General features: G+C 40.8%; 1 protein-coding gene across 2 annotated transcripts in view; it reads right to left on the bottom strand.

Annotated features, from left to right (window-relative positions):
* Positions 1–5,875, bottom strand: part of ITK (IL2 inducible T cell kinase) — a 33,667-nt gene extending 27,792 nt beyond the window's left edge. The window contains exon 1 of one of the 2 annotated variants that reach the window (XM_026858138.1): positions 5,705–5,875. In XM_026858138.1, coding sequence (XP_026713939.1) covers positions 5,705–5,875 — 171 coding nt within the window. The remainder of the gene's footprint in view (positions 1–5,704) is intronic. The other variant, XM_026858139.1, reaches the window with a different exon arrangement.
* Between the last annotated feature and the right edge of the window lie 11,735 nt (positions 5,876–17,610).

Genomic DNA, 17,610 nt, shown 5'->3' with positions numbered 1-17,610 from the left:
CTGATTGCAAAGTAAAGCAAAGGCAGGCACTGGAAGCAAAAATACCACAGTAGAAAAATCTAATAAAAGGTAATTACTAAGAAATCTCATGTTTATTGTAGTATATTCATATTAGGAGGGATTCCTTCCTTCTTAAAGACATAAAAGAAAACATGGGTTGAAGATTTTGCCGCATCCTTCATGTTCTTCATCAGAAAAAAGATTTGAGCTTTGTAATTTAAAGAAAATGGAAATATCTGACATTTTCTGGGGAGACATTGTGAGAAGTCATTTAAAAAAATCTTTAAAGAGCAAAAAATACCTAGGCAAATATCTAGGAGGAGCAGAACTGGGTATGCACAGAAAGTGCAAAAAGAAAATTATTATAATAAAATTCTGTAAGATAAAATTAGTTATTCTAGCAAAAATGAACTATTTTTATTACTAGACTTTACCACACATTTGTAGAGTTAGAAAGGCCATAGACACCAGATGCAGAACAACCCGCATTTTGCTTAAAGGAATCCTGTTTAGACAATATCGCTGCCCTGAGCCATGCTACAGAACTTGTCAACAAGAACTGCAATAGACGAGAACTTGGTAAAATCCAGAAAAACATTTGATAAGGCACATCGGAACAGGTTACCCAAAGACATGAAATCTCTGTCCTTGGCTCTCAAGCAGTGGTTAGTCAATGCTACAGCCGATTTGTTCTACTGTTGGCGATAGTCCTGCCCCGAGTGTTGGTCTAACACTGGCCCCATGCATGAAGTCTGACTAAATGAATTGAAGAAAAGCCCTCCAACCAGTTTTACCATGATTCTATCATTTCACAATATAAATTAATTCACTGTGGCAAACAATATGAACTTAATCCACCAAGTCCAATAATGCAATTTGGATTATTAAAAAATCAGTTTAAAATTTACAGAGGTGTACTAAAGGATTCATTTAACATTAGGCACAGGTTTGTACCTTGTCTCCATCTTATTTAAGGTTGTATAGATTTTATTACATAAAAATTCATTGAAACAGGTGTGATGTAGACAGATGCCAAGCCTGACTTATTTGTGAATGATATCTGTATTATTAATAAATTAGTTGGAGATATGCATCAGAAGACAGATGGCCTTGCAAATTCTGGCAAGCGAACAGAGTTTGTTAATAAATATATGACAAGTTATGAAGAATGACATATCTACTCAGATACGTATTTATTTGGAAGGTAGTCTTTAAAACCATAATTAATTTCACTTTAGACGAGGCTCATACCTTCATGGCTATTAAGGTATTCAGGATACACAAAGCACTGAGAAATGATATGAACGGTCACTCTAATTAACAGGAACACCAAACCGGAGATCTTCCGAAGAGAAGCCTTAGTCTGTTTACATTAGAGTCTTGGAGAAAAAAAACAAGTCTTTCCAGGGCAGGTTGGAGAAGTCGGATTCTGTGTATAATAATCGAGGTAAAATGGACTGTTGGACTGCGGAACTGAGCACTGCTTTTGCTACTGCGGGTAGCTGGACGGTTGCGATTAACCCAACATGTAGATAATGCAACAGAAGCAGCTGCAGCATTTTTAGGACGCTGATAAAAGGCTTTTCAGTCAAGTTTATTCCTTTGTTCTCCTGGAACAAGAGACTGAAAGCAAATTTCAAGACGCACTAAAGTGCCATCTTTATATCTGAATATCAAAGATCTGAATGAAAGAGCCCAGGACAAGGCTGACTCATGCTATGCGACCTCCTGAGCATCTGACAAGTGTAGGAAGAATAGTGCTCATGTAAATGAAAAGGGAATTCTGTCCTTTTCTCTGTGTGCCTTTCATTGGTGCCTTTAAAAGCTGAACTAGTAATAGTCCATGAGTGCATGAAGATACAAAATCTAAAAATATTTATAGGCTAGAACTTTCCAGATGTTAGATGCAACTTTCCCAGCCCTGAAATACTTCTCAGAATACCTGTATAGGGCAAGATAACTATTTCTGAAGAGGGAAAACTGGCGTAGGGACAGGGAGCACTTCTCCGTAGTTGATACAGACAGATCAAAGCACTCTCTGCAGGTCTGAGCCATGCCAAGATGAGCAGAGACCATGTAATGGAAACGGCACCACATTAGTGTGCTACCAGCCCAGAGGACAGTGGCCTGTTCACCGTCTGGCATCAGCCTCAGACATCTGCGCCACTGTTAGACTACAGCCAGCCTGAAATACAGGGAGACATGCTCATTTCTGGCTGTCCCCATCCAGGTAGGAATGTGACATGCTGAAGACTATTCGGGAACCTCTGCTTAGTGTCTTAAATACTGAACTACTTCACTTTTCTGTCCGCTAACCTGAAGGATTTACCAAACATCTCACAAGCTGTTAGGTGAATGGGATATAGGCAACTCATTGGTTTAAGTGTTTTTGCTAAGTCTAACTAAGGATATTTGAAACTCTGTTCTGGACACCTCTCCACTTGTCTGCTTCTTTGGCAGTACTGCAAGTGTACAGGGACCCTGAGAGAATCACGGAGTGTCTGCATTATCGCTTATCCTGGTGAGGAACAAACTTATTGAAATAGTTACAATTATTTCTCCCATGTGCTTGTTTACTCACATGTAGAGTAGCTATAAAATCAGGCTCTGGAAATGAAGAATTTCTGCCCATGGAATTGATTTGCATGCTATAATAAAGGCACTTCTGATGTATTTTAGTAGAGACGGGGGCTGAATACATGTGCCTGTTATCAGGGCTTTGCTTTATGTTAAGACAGCCCTGCATTGTGCACTGTGTAATGAATTCCAGAAAACACAGCTTCTTATTGTTGTCAGTTATTGGGGGTTCATTCTCCTAATGAGATATGTAAATATCTTTCATTAACATTAACGGCGATTGTGTGCTTGGCCCCCGAGGAGAACAGTGCTTTCTGTCTAGCTATGGCTGTTACAATGAAAACGCCATTACAGTTATTGCAAAAATTTGCTTTTATGGTGTCGGTTCTCTTGACAGCTTTCGGTATCATTCACAGAATTATCCCTGTATCCCTTTGACCTGTTTATTTCCTTGTTTTGGACTGCTACAATAAACCCTTAAACATCTGTTTATGCTGATGATGTCAAAATCAAAAGGGACCAGGTGCTAAACCCTGTTAAATACAGGCAAAGCATGTAAACCTGGACTTACTGCTTAAGCATCTGCTTTACTTTAAGCCACCCAATTGAAATCAGTAGGATTTCTCAAACTTTTAAGCAGTTTTCTAGTTGTTTTACCTGACTTTATGCACAGACTGTTGTTTGACTGACTGGGGACCAGAGGGGTGGGTGCTGCACAGTACTGAACTCTGACAGCAGTAGGTCACTGGACAGGTTGGTAAGGGGTTCTTAAAGAAACTCACTGAAAACCCTTACAGTGAATATCCACAGAGATTCCCCTTGAAAAATACACACTTTAGAAGCCCAGACAGCTGCTGAGCCCATCTATATGGTGCAGTATGCATGCCTGAGGATACTCCGCATCACAGCAGCCAGCTGGTACAGAAAGTTGTGTCCCTACTGCTCTGCCCTAAACCTCCAGAGCAGGGGGACAATATGCAAACTGTCTGCTAGCAATGGTGACAGCCTGTGCCAACCCCACAAATTATGTGAGAGAGTCCCTGTGGAGCAGAGCCAAACCTGTGCCAGGGCCTGTGCTATAGAATGAGCACCACAGATCACTGATTTCAATGCCTGAGCATGCTCCCCGGTCCTGGGTCACTCATGGGGATGGACATAGCCTGTGTGTTTGGCAGGTACCATAATTTTCCCTTCACTATCTGCAAACTCAGTTGCTGGGGGTTCACTCCATTCTCAGCGCAAACCAAGATGATGCTTGCATGGGCTGCCTTGAGCTTTCCTCTCTAGAATAACCTGACTCCACGGAGGTCTCACCAGCACGGTCTAAGTTTGGGGAAGATTACTGAAAAGGCTGAGGATTGGTTCTGGGAGTATTTCACAGGACAAACTCTTTTTTCCCAATTTCGTATGAAGTTCTTCTGTTCATGTAACAAACTGATTTTGACAGTTTGTGTCAGAAAAAAATAAATGTTTCATGGAAAATCAGCCCTGTAATTACAGATATACTCACCACCCCTCAAATGTGTATAAGGGCTTAAAGTTACATGTGTGTTTACATATACATGTCTACACATATATAATATGCGCATGTGTAAAATACATAATATGTAACATAAAGTAGATAATATACCAAACCTTCATCTTGCCTAATTGACCTTTAGAAAGCCTAGGGGAGAAAATTTCCAGATACACATAGCGTATGAAATCTATGCCCCACTGAAAGTCACCGAATCAGATTTTCCAAACTATTTCAGTGTCTAAAGATGCCAATGGACACCTACTGCAATTCTGAAAAAGCATCTAGGCAAAGCATATGTTGAATTCATCTCAAGTCCACCAAGACTCAGAAAACACCAAACAAAACTAGCTGTGAAGACTTCTCTAAGTATCTACAGCAGAATCACTAGATGCTGTTGAAAATTCAATCCAGAATAATTAAGTGGAATAGTTATAATGTATTTTAAAATCTTCACTGAAAGAGTTTGGAGAGCAGACAAAGAGAGTTTCAGACCAAATATAGACACAGTATGCAGCAATAAATATTATCCTGTGTAAATATGGAGGTAAGAAAAACACAGAGTATAAAGTAAAAGCTAGAAAAACATTTTGTTGGGCATATTTGAAAGAAATAACTTGCAAGTAGAAATTACTGTTGGCCCTTAAAGCTGGTATCCAACCTCAACTGGGTTATGAAAAAATACAGGGGCACATATTACTTGGCTTTTCTTGTTGGGTTCAGTTTAAAATTAATTTCCTGTGACTGAGCAAGATCAGATGGTCTGAAGTTGCCAGTGCTGGATAGCAAGGCAGCACAATCCCCTTTCTGCTCTGCGTACAGTAACAGTCTCTAAACATAATGGATTAACAGCATATTGAGTGCCTGTTGGAAAACAAGCAATATTATTTAAAACCATAATGAGGCTCAGCAAACATCCATCTAAACACAAGAAGGAAATAATTCTCACTTCACCAGAACACTTAGCACAATGGGGTGTGCAGACTGAATTCTACTTTTTTTTCATATTTAGTAAATCAGGGAAATGCAAGCTTGGGGAAACAATGCCTAGTCTGAGCACAGATCTCATCCCTTCTGAAGCTAACTGAAGACTAGGTATGTTACACGTGGCAGCTGAATTTATTTTAAAATGCAACACTAGTCTCCTACCAGCCATCAGTCTGCTGCTCTGAAGAAAAGAATGAGAGAATGAAGATCTGTGGATGACTTTTTTTCACAGATGTAATTAGGGTACACTTGTGATCTTTGCAATACACCACTCCAGGTCACCCCTGTACTCATGTGAACTGCCAGGCACATGCTCATGCAGCTGTTACACACATTGGTTATAACAGCCCATTCTAAATTTCTACAACAAAACTAGATCCTTTCTATAAAATTGCAAGATACTCTTATTCCTCCATGCACACCAAATGCCCACTGACCAGAAATTCTAAATGACTCACTTGACCATTCTACATTTGTCAGCGAATGGTGCTATAGTAAGGATGCAAAATGCTAATAAAATTTTTAAAAAATCATCCTTCCCTCCATTAGCATCCTTCTCTTCATTTAACAACTTTTATCCTTCCCTCCATTACTCTATTATGAGAGAGAAAATGGCTGACGTACCCCATGGCGGTGTTCATAGTAAGCCAACTTGGATTTGGTTAAGACAAAGAAGCGCACTTTAAAGTTGGAGGGTGAAGTCCTTCTCTTCTGCTGGGATTTTTTGATCAGCAGTTCCTCCAGGAGCACACAGTTATTCATGGCTGAGCCAAGAATGGTCCTCTCCCAGGACATGGGATACCTGCCCTCTGTGCTGAGTGCCCGTCCAAGAAAGAGACACAAGAAGGAAGACAGTTAATTAAAAAAAAAAAAAAAAAGTGTTCAAAAGGTTGTGTAGGTGCTTTGAGCTTTATCTTCCCATCTACAGCAAAGCTTCCTTTCTGTCAAACCATAACCACATCCTCTCTGAAGTCACAAAATGAACAGTATATGTTGAAATATACGCTAAGGTAAATGTTGTGGAAAAAATAACACTTGAGGGACATCCAGTAGATGTGAGTGAATGATTAAGGATTAATTAAAAAGAGGTGTGGCATGATTAAGCATTGGTCTCCTACTCGCCCATTTAGTAAATACAGTTATAAATGCACACACTGAATGTGGATGTACAGGATGTTTGTCTCTCCTGTCCTTTTACAAGTAGGTGATGCATTCATATTTCTTTTTCAAAGGAATGGTGCCTTCCCATTTAGCGTATTTAACAGTTGACTGTGTGTCTCAGAGAATTCATACTACTTATTTTGAGGAAGTTTCCCACATAACACGAAAATTCCTACCATGTAAGCAAAGAAAATTATATCCAGGATATACTCATGTAAGGAATGATTAATATTTGTAGTCATTAGATATTTAAACTGAAAACAAATGATTACAATAAGTGATAGCTAATTAATTATCATTGGTTACTATTTACTGATTACCAGCTGCTTCAGGAGCAGTCTAATTAGTCTGTGAATGGATGTTCCAGGACGCACAGGCACAACATGCCCTCTGCAGATGCAATCAAGACTTAGTGTAATCAGCAGTGAAGCCAGCACAAACATCAAACCAAGCTCAACTGTTCTCCTCAGGACTTCAGGGCACCATTCAGGGCATTCTGCACCAGGCAAAATATATGAATATAAGAGAATTAATATGTACCTAATGCACTCAGTACAACAACACTGTTATATTTTAAAACAAATGCAATTTGTTTTTCTCTGCTCTTCCATTTTTAATTTTTTAAAGTTTTTTTATTAGTGATGTATAAGTGTATTGCTGCTACTATTGAGTATTGGAGAGATGAAGCCTGGGTGGAATGTGGGGAAACTCCAAGGTATTTTCATTAATTAGGTATTTCCAAAAATTATTTTAATCTAAATTATTTACCAGTGCTGACTTTTGGCTTTAGTTCAGTGTTTCATTAGAGTATAAAGAGATAGCTCCCTATTGCTGACATACTTTTAGAATTGTTTCCAAGCTCCGAAGAAGATACTTCATTATTTAAAATTCAGTTCATGAGAAAAAAAAAATCTGAACAAATATCAGAATTGCAATCTCTGGTTAAATGAAGACTGGGATTTTACAGGGCAGTTTGTAGACAGACTTGGGAATCATATTTCTCAACAGGTTGTACTGGTTATCGCTCCAAAAATAAGAGGTGGTATATTCCTTCCTTGCTGGTTTATGGTATATTGTTTAGGCAGCATGTTCCAGGAATCTCCAAACGTTCCTTACCAATTTTGTTCAATGCTGAGAACCTGCATTTGCCATAAAACTACAACTTAAAGATAGCACTTGACATACAGATCTCTACGAGAATTTGCTAAAGGCAATGCAGTATCATGGAACAGAAACAAGGACAAACAAGCTGTTATGCCATTGATCCCTATCTCTCTCTCTCTCTCTCTCTCTCTCTCTCTCTCTCTCTCTCTATGTGGGGGTCTTGCTGAAAAGGAGACTAAGCATGTATTTAAACATTCATTGTGCACAAGTCTAGCAAAGCTGTGTTTCATTTCTTGGCAGTTACTGAGTTCGAATGAACTCTTGTGGTTGAACAAGAAAGATGACACAAGTCTGTGATCTCCCGAAAAATCATCAGGGCTGCCAAGGGGGATTTCATATCTATTTGTAGACTAGGATCAATACTTGGGCTAAATTTCCCAATTCTACAAAACAGTTTGCCTCATGCAATGCACATATATAAAAAATGCAGAGTCTGCTGTGATTTTTCTAAAATTGTACTCTGTGTAAACAGCAGGTATCCAGGTACTTCCAGACCTTGTTTAGGTGTTTGCACTTCTAAAATACAGGACCATTTCTGTGTGCACATAATTTTCCTCATGCTTGCTGGCTTAAATTATGCTCAGAGATCCTTTCTTGTCAGTAATAAACTGCTGTGGTTTAAGCCAGGCCAGCAGCCAAACACCATGCAGCCGCTCACTCATGCTCCCCTACTCCAGGCAATGGGTGAGTGAGTTGGAGGGGTAAAGGCAGGCTGAGATTAAAAAAAAATAATAATTACTAATTGAAATAAAATAAAATTAAAATAATAATAATAATAATAGTAGTAATAATAGAAAATACAAACTAGTAATGCACAACGTGATTGCTCACCACCCACTGACCGATATTCCTTGCTAATGATCCCAGGGAAGAGAGAATCCTGAAACCGCAGTCCTGGAGGTGAGAGCGAGCTTCCCAGCCAACCTCACCTATATACTGAGCATCACACTGCATGATATGGAATATTTCATTGGCCAGTTTGGGTCCGTTGCTCTGGCTGTGCCCCCTCCCAGCTTCTTGTGCACCTGCACACTAGCAGGACATAGGAAGTTGAAAAGTCCTTCATTTCTTAGCAACAACTGAAAACATCAGTGCATTGTCAATATTCTTCTCTTACCAAATCCCATACTGGATCCAAAGCACAGCACTCTTCTAGCTACTAAAAAATAAATAAAAAAATATCTCTATCCCAGACAAAATCAGGAAATGAACCAAAACATGGACAGTAGAGTGCCCTGACAAACTGTATGGAATTCACTCTGCTAGCAGCTGTGAATCCCCCCCAAAAGGCTGTTGATCTTAATAGCATTTTGCTTGATTTGTGTCAGCACAGATGAATTTATAATCACAGTTTGTAATGCCATTGCATTTTTATCTATGAACACTTATTTAGGACTATCTTATTCCTTCTAGTCTTTTCTTTGCACTAACTGTAGTGTGTGTTAAGAACTTTCTCAAAAGTCTTTGTAGTTTGGGCCAAGGGGGGGTTGCAGTCTGTTGGCAGAGATGTACATGTTGTCTTCTCAGAAAATTTAATATAAATAGAAATGCAAGGGTGTGGCATTGCAGCTTTGCAGAAAAAGCAAGGCACACAGGACAGCAAAGAGATGAGACGCCAACATGTAGACCTCTGAGGGGAGAAATGATGCTGGAGGTGAGAGGATGTGGGGGGAGAAGAGATTCAGCAAGGGTGGTAAGTAGTGAGGGGAGAGCTAAGAAATTCTTTGAATGTAGTGACTGGCAGCTTGATTTCGTCATGAGATAAGAGATGAGTTAGTGGAGGGACACGAAGAGGGGAGCGATTTGATCAAATGTTCAGAGAGAGGGCTCTCTGAAGTGGCAACTGCACTTCATTTGGTGTAAACATGATGTGATGTGTTGTAGGAGATCTGATGGGAAGATCCTAAGAAGGTCAAGAGAGAAACGAGGAGCAAATGAGATTTATTTGGCTCTGCATGTGGGAGAACTGAACAGGCTGAGCTGCTGCGGAAGAGAAGGTACAAATTTGATACAACACGTGTACAGAGACACACAGTTTTAAGAAAATCACAGATTTTGGCCTGAAGTGGTAAGGAATTTGGTAGTTATGTTAGAACTAGCAGGATTTAGGGGGCAAGATCAGCCATAATGAGTTTTCCATGGTGAGTTCAAAGTGATGATGGGCCAGCTAAGATATCCAACAGGGAAAACAATCAGAATGACTGTAAGGAAGGAAACAAGTCAACTCAGCCAGATTTAGGTGCCATTGATATAAACACAGGAATTGATTTCAAATGAGAGCTGCTAAGTATTTCTGTTTTGCAATACTTTTATCAGCTGATCACTCTTCGCTGTTGTGCTGGCAAGGAAGGTAGGGACTGAAGTATTTTTGTATCCACTCTTGCCACAGATCTACCCTTTCATATTCCTTTTTCACATTAATCTCAAACCCCATGTGTAGCAAACACACAAATATCTGAGTGTAGCAAGCCAAAACCATAAGATGAACGCTCTCTAAGTCTAATGAATATATATAGCCACGTTGACATGTATATAGAAAAATATATAGTCTAAGAATTGTATTCATATTTAATTATAAATTTATGAGAGTAACCTGCATATATGTATTTGAATTTTATTTAATTTCAACTATCATGATTTCTTTTCCAATTTAAAAATAAAATTCTTTGTTCCTTTCTAGATGTGAACTATAGACATAAATCATATGTCATCATCCACTTGGGTGCTTAACATGTTATGACACTTTTAAACAAAGCCTCAGTCGTTGAAGGGCTTCAGGACCCTTCTACAGTAGAGTAGGAGATGGATAGTTATAGTTAGTTAAAAATATTCCACTCGTCTAGGACCAAGTTGGCTCCAGAGCTGGAAGATGTAAGGACAAGTCTGCAGAGCTCTATATACAAACTGCATAGCCTTCCTGAAAAGGCTCCTTTAGTCAGGTGGAATATCCCACTAAGACAAGTATCTCGCTTCTGGAACCTGACCGTGTATGATGGTGCAGTGATATGCTGAATGTATGAGCACACTCCTTTTGTTCAAGGCTTTTGGCACCACTAGATATTGCATGGTACTGATATTCTGTATACTTAATAGAAAGGAATTAAATAGAACTGTCCTAAGTATCCTAAAACCTCTGTAAGCTGATCCCTTAAGGTGGGGAGACAAAGCCTGATGAACTTTGTTAGGTATCCTACATCTTCTCTGCTTAGGTGCCTTTATAAAGCCTGCTATCATGTACCATTTGACACTTTTCCATCTGTATGCCAGAAAAAATGGAAATATTTTCAGTTTTTCAGACTTAAGTTTGAACAGCTGTGTGCACTAAATACTCCTCTGTGCTGGGCAAGTTGAGGTTACAGATATTTATTTCTTACCGATTGTGGCCTGAATGGCCTCCTTTTTTTTCTTTTAATGACCTTTGTTCTTCCCTTGCTACTTCCTGCAAACTGCTTTATTTCTGCTCTGAAAAACGTTATTTTAGGGATTGGATTTTTTCTTAGGGGATTTACCCAGATTATGCAGTTCACACTTTTATTACTGCAGACTGTGGAAATCTCCCCACCCGCACATCCTGCTCTGATACCAATGCTTATGTCCGAAGGCGGCAGAGAAATTTATAAAGTTAAATATAGATAGTTTTTGTTTTTGTAAAAAACAGGCCAGAAGGCTGCAACTGTACCTTCACTCTCATAAAACAACCTGTACAGTTCTGTCACATAGTATTTGGGCCAGGTTTACTGCCTGGGTGCCAGCTCTTTCTTTTCACCAGCTGTTCAATAGGATGATTATCATTCAACTTCCAAGAGTCCAGAATTCAACCCATTTTGCTACTTAGCTTTTTTAGAGTGTGAGAAACTCTATTCAGGTTACTCAGCTGTCTTTGGCAGGTCATTATCACCCCAATAAACATGTCTCCAGTAGACTCAGAGAACAAGACAGAAAGCTGCAGAAAAAGGAAAGAATTAGCCTGGTCTTTATGAGCCAGATGCATCCAGCCTTCCTCTAGGTCTTACAACTGCACCTTTGAATCCACTCACACTGCTCCCAGTGACCAAGGGAATTGCTCTCATAGAACCAGGGCAAGATTCTCCTGTGAACTGTTTGGGACCCCTGGGAAAGTAGATGCCTTGTTCTGAGCATCTGCTTGGAGGATGTAGTGAATTATCCATCATTTGAATGCCTGAAGCGAATCACTCCCAGGCTTACTGACATGGGCTGTAATATAGAGAACATGTTTTATACCAGTGAACTTGCACAGGGTTAGGACAGGCTCTTCTGTGATGACAGTACAAATAATCCTTTACTCAGCTGTTCTCTCTTAGGCAAAAATGCAGAAAGGAAAACCTAGTTTCATTGGGTCATACCCAAACTGGGAATTTGTTCCGGCTCCTTTTCTTTTAGTGACTGCCTACTATGGTTCCTGTCTGTCAGTATTTCCTTCTGAAGACAAAGGTGTGGCTTACTGCTGGCAAAACTGCAGTGCTGCAAATCCCACAGTTTATTCTGGCAATATGACATGTTTGCAGCTACCCAGGTTGCTGATGGCTGGATAGGGACTATTTCTTCATGCCATGCACATGTTTTTTGAGACATGTTCATTTACAAGTCAGAATTGACAGCCACCACAGACCAAGTAAAGACCCAGCATTAACATCTGGCTTAAAAATCAGGTAGGGGGTTGCTTCCAGAAACAACATTAAGACTGTAAGCATAGGAAAGCGTGCTGGCTGGTTCTACCAAAATGTGCCTGGATTTTGATCCATGTCAATTTATTAACCAGTAGTGAGATACCTGTTTCATTGCTAAATAACCATGTAGGCTCTGTGACAAGATTTGAATCTGTTTGAATCTTGTAATAGGCTGTATAGCAAGAAACTGTCATGTGCACTGAAGATTGGTGTGCCCCAGTTTTTACATGCTGGGAACATTAAACTTCTTTCCTACACCAGTAGGTGAAGCAATAGGCTGCAGCTGATATTTTAGTCTGGGGAGTCAGAAAGAAAAGGTAGCACAGCTCTGACTGTCAAATTCATTAATTCACAAAGCCACAGCAGGAGACAGGGAGATGAGAATTAACTACAGCAGATGCAGACATAAAGCTTGCTGAAGTCCCCTTCACCCCCAACAGGCCCCTTTTCTCTTCCCCTCCTCCCTGGTATATCCTGCAACAAAGCTTGTAACAATCACCAAAAAAGGAACTTCCTGAGCTCATTGCTTAACTAGGTTGTAAGAGGTAACACTCAACCTAAACCCAACAAGAGACTGGAACAGAGTTTCATTTTGGGGTTATTTTTCAGACATGTCAAAAACCCACCACACTTCTATTTACTATTTAGAATGCAATAGCAATCAAAACTGGAAGAAATATGTTCTATCACAGAAGAGAGCAGCACTGTTCTAAGACCATGCATGAAAATGGGATTTGTATTTACTGTGCTTGTACAATGCTTGGATTGAAATTCTGCTAAAATAACTTTGCATACTGCAATGACACACACTGTACACACTGCTGCTGAATTTACAGAATTGGAATGCCTGATAATGAAACATGCCAATTTGCCTAAACTTAGTTATGAAGAAAAAGAAAATAAACCTAACTAAAGCAATGAATTAAGATTTTGTGTCTTTGAGGCAGAAAATAACATTGTACAGGTTCACCATCTGCTGAAGGGGAATCCCGTTCATTCCCCTTTGGAGGGGGATTTGGAGGGGACAATTTGGAGATGCTGTAGGAATTGTGTTGTATTATCAGGGGTAGGCTTGTTCTGGATAGAGTCCTCATTTCATAAAAGAGCTGAAAAGTACCAGAACACAAATTGTAAAGTGGTACACATGACACTCACCATCGTTCTTAATTTCCCATTTGGAACTACTGTAAAGAGAAAAGTTAACAGCTCCCCGTAGGCTGGGAAGAGTCATCCATGGGGCTTCTGAGAATCAGACATGCTACCAAGAATGAGACTGAAACCTTTTTTTCTTCTTTCATTTGTTGACGTTATATCACCTCTGTCCTGGCCACTATATACAGACTGGGAAAATGACTCAAGAAGATCATAGAGATCATGTGAAAAACAAGTGCTTGGCCCTCCACTGTCTTCTACCATTTGAAGTCACAGCATTTAACATACTTGCTGAACAGTTCACTGAGTGCAAGGCACTAGAGAATCATGCTCAGCTCTTGTTAGAAGAATGTGAAATCAAAGTCTGGAAAGCCCAGTAAAACCAAAGGTGTGTTAGTACCTCCTACTATATGAGTATTCTCGATTCTCGTGCATGTCTGGAGATGGTGCTTTTTCTTCCTTGCCTGTCTTTCAGGGTATGATGTAACAAGATGATCTGACACAAGCTAAGAGCGTGCTGACACAGAAACAAGGAGAACCATTCCGTTCACCATCTCCCTGACCTTCTCTCTTCCTTCTGCATAAGTACTCTCTTAAAAGCTCACCCTGATGTTCACAGGATAGACAGCACATAACTCACTGAAAGAGCTGAAAACTTAATCCAGAAAAATTACAGTAACGTTTTCTGTGGAGTTTGAAGTTTCATCAGTTTACTTTGCAATCCAATGCCTGACAGTGATGGTACAAAGTAGTGAGAAGAAAGGACTGCACAGCCAGAAGTAGGGGCTGGAGGAGCAGTGAAGGAAGAAAGGAGAGCAGGAACAGGAAGAAAGAGTAGGGGAGAAGAGTGAAGGAAAAAACTTTTCAGTTGCAGCATGGAACTGCACCCTTGCCTGTATTTGAAAACCATACTCTCAGTTCCATATTAATGTGCCTTGTTAAGATCTGCATCTCCATCCTGGAGTACTTTCACTTCTTCAAAATTATTATTTGCATTTAAGTAGCACTTAGAAACAACCACCATGTTAAAAAAAATAAAAAGAAAAAAGAAAAAAGATAAACCATCTTGGATCCCCTTGGCTGATCATACGTTACTCAGAACTGTTTAGATTCTCAACTGACAAGATCATCAGCTGATGACAGAAACAATGTGGTGAACTATTTTGATTTTATGAATTAATATTAGAGGTCTCTTAGACATTCATGATGATCCCAAAAGATGTTGTAGCTTAATATAGAGAGTTTGAATGGCTGGTTTGACTCTGAGACTACCAGAGTCCCAGCTGAATGCCTGCACCCAAAGCACTCCTTCTCTCTGAGGAGACTAAGTTCCACGGTAGAAAAGTGGTGACTGGTGGCAACTTTTAAATTGTCTTCATTCTTTAAATTGTCTGGGTTTTTAAATTAAAGCATACAAGCTGAAAACTGAACATCACACAGGCAAACCACCTTATCCTGTTACATTTTTTCTGCATTGAGCTGCCCACCGTGGCTGCTCATTAGGATATTTCTGCACAAAGAATAAGAGCTTTCTGTACCCAGGCTCCTGGGTCTGAGCAAGCCATTCACACTCGTGACATTTCAGTCTGTGTGGACATGTTTCTGAAAAGAACACTGGATTAATTCACATCTTGAGGCACCACAAAATCCTTAATGTAAGGACCTTTGTCTCACTTTTTAAGCAGAAGTAATGGCATCGAGGGCAGAAAATGTGAAGATACTGCTTCAGATATCAGATGGCATCAGATCTGTCAGTCTAGATACTACCAACAAATACAGATTGTGCCCAGATCAATTCACTGTCAGTTTTCCCTAAGTCAAAGTTGCAAGTCATTACCAAATGGCAAGAATACCCTCCTTTGGACAATATGTATAAATTGAGGCCTAGCTGCTTAAAAAGAGTATCCTTGAGCCTATATTTGGAAACATAATAGAGGCCATAACCATATACTGATGGATAAATACTAAACCATAATCACACTGATGACAATCTGTGTGAATAAAGAGAACAGGGCAAATCTTTAACTCAGACTAAGTAATGAAAAGGTATGAGACAAAGAATCATAGAATGGTTTGAGTTGGAAGGGACACTAAAGATCGTGTAGTTCCAACCCCCTGCCATGGGCAGGGACACCTTCTACTAGCCCAGGTTGCCCAAAGCCCCGTCCAACCTGGCCTTGAACCCTGCCAGGGAGGGGGCAGCCACAGCTTCTCTGGGCAACCTGTGCCAGTGTCTCACTGCCCTCACAGTGAAGAGTTTTTTCCTTATATCTAATCTCAATCTTCTCCCTTTCAGTTTAAAACCACTATCCCTCGTCCTATCCCTACAGCCCCTGATCAAGAGTCCCTCCCCACCTGTCCTGTAGCTCCTTTAAGTACTGGGAGGCCGCTCTAAGGTCTCCCCAGAGCCTTCTCCTCTCCAGGCTGAACACCCCCAACTCGCTCAGAAACAATGTAATAATTAAAGTAACCAGCAACATCAGGTAAAATGTGTAAGTACTGTACAGCACTGCCAGAGAACATCACTGAACTTCATAATAGGAGAGACTGCTCAGCAAGTTCACTGCAGTTCCTTCCAATGTGACAGGCACTTGCTACATCATCTGAGAACAAAATGTCTCAAAAGTTGTTTCCTCCCCAAAATATAATTTGCTTACAAAGGAAAATAGATCAGACTATGTTGCAGCTGGGGTTGCACTTATTGTCAATTGTAAAGTGTGGTTTGGTTTATTTAAATACATATTCAGATATTCAGTAAAATGTGAGCTGTAATTTTTTTCAGGTTTTCTAGTCAAATAAACCTAACTGTTCTGGAGTTTCTTTGCATTGTTTTAGAAATAAATAAGATCCAAAGTAATTATAATTCAATCGAAATTACCATTTTCAATCTTGAAAAGTGAATCTGTAAATGATATTGCATGTACACACAAAGGGTTCCCGTCAGACAAAGGCCATTGCTGCCATCTGCTGAGGAGGAGAGAAAATGGGACATAAATGGCCAAGTGTCAAAAATCCTTTCCTATTTGCCATTTCAGGCAGAAATTCCTACAAAAGTGATGCCAGCAAGCCCAGCCCCTCATGATCCACGAGGTGAACAACTTAAATCTGCATTTTTTTCTTCAACTCCTCCGAAAACAACACTGAAACAAAACCAATGGAGCACAGCAGTTTGGAACAGTCTTTATGTGGTTAGTTTAGTGTATTCAGCTGAGGGAATGAGCAAACACTTTCCAGGGTAACATCTCCATTTCATGACTGGTGTAATGCCAGCATTTCTGATGCATGGAAGCACTGCATACCATACCGTTGGAGGTTAAACTTTTAGAACAATGTAGTAATATTATGCTTAGGTCAAGAAAGATGATCATTGTATATGTTAAAGCCAAACGGCATCCCTAATCAGAAGAACAAGTAGATATCCCTCTTCGAGCAAGGACATCCCCCAACAATTAGACCTGGAAGAGGCTACATTGCCAACTGGGCAAGCAAACTCAAGGCCCATGTATCCTCAGCTCAATTACCCTTATTATAATACCAAACATCACACCTGTAGGTCAAAAAGACCCTTGTGCAGGTGAAGACCCTTCCCCTGAGCATGCACAGAAGTATCTTGTCAGCAGTATTATAACTGTATATAAATTGCTAACCAGTCATCCTAGAGGGTGACTTGGAAAACTACTAACTCTGCGAAATTTGTGTATAAATATAGCACAGAAAGTCCTGATGACACATGTGCTTGATTTGTGGGAGACCACTGAGCACCTAGGCTTGTGCAACCCTAAAATAAATAAGCAATGTCTCTCCTGAGCATGTGATTATTGATACACGGGCGACAAATCCGCTTTTTGGACAACAGTACGTTCACTACACGCCACAGGGTCACACGCTACATGACCACCGCATAATAACTCAAGTACCATCTCGGCAGATGCCGATAGGTTCCTCCGAAGGAGCCAGCCCGTGTCGCTAAGCAGTATTCCAGGGCAGCGGGGGCGACTCCGAGGGGGCCCCCCGGCCTGCACACGCCCGGCCGGCCGCTCCCACCCCCACATGCCTCGGGCCTCGCCGCCTCGGGAGCGGCTCCTGGGGAGGGACCCGGCACCCCTGGGCGGCCCACAGCAGCACTGGGGATGGGGATGGGGATGGGGATGCGGCCCCAGCGCCACCCTCCGCCCTCCCTCACTCAGCAAGGGCCCGCCCGCCCCGCGGAGCTCGGCACCGCCTCCCGAGAGAGCCCCTGCCGTGAGTGGAGCAAGCTTCTGATCGGTGTTCGGGAGGGCCAATCAGAGCGTGCCTGCCAAGGTAGGCGAGCCAATGGGGAGGAGGGGAGGCGGGCCGCTGGCCGGAACGCTATGCAGGGCAACA

Source organism: Athene cunicularia (assembly GCF_003259725.1).
Source record: "Athene cunicularia isolate RWA chromosome 13 unlocalized genomic scaffold, athCun1 chr13_part1, whole genome shotgun sequence".
In the NCBI taxonomy this organism is placed as follows: domain Eukaryota; kingdom Metazoa; phylum Chordata; class Aves; order Strigiformes; family Strigidae; genus Athene; species Athene cunicularia.
This window is presented reverse-complemented; position numbering and strand designations above follow the sequence as displayed.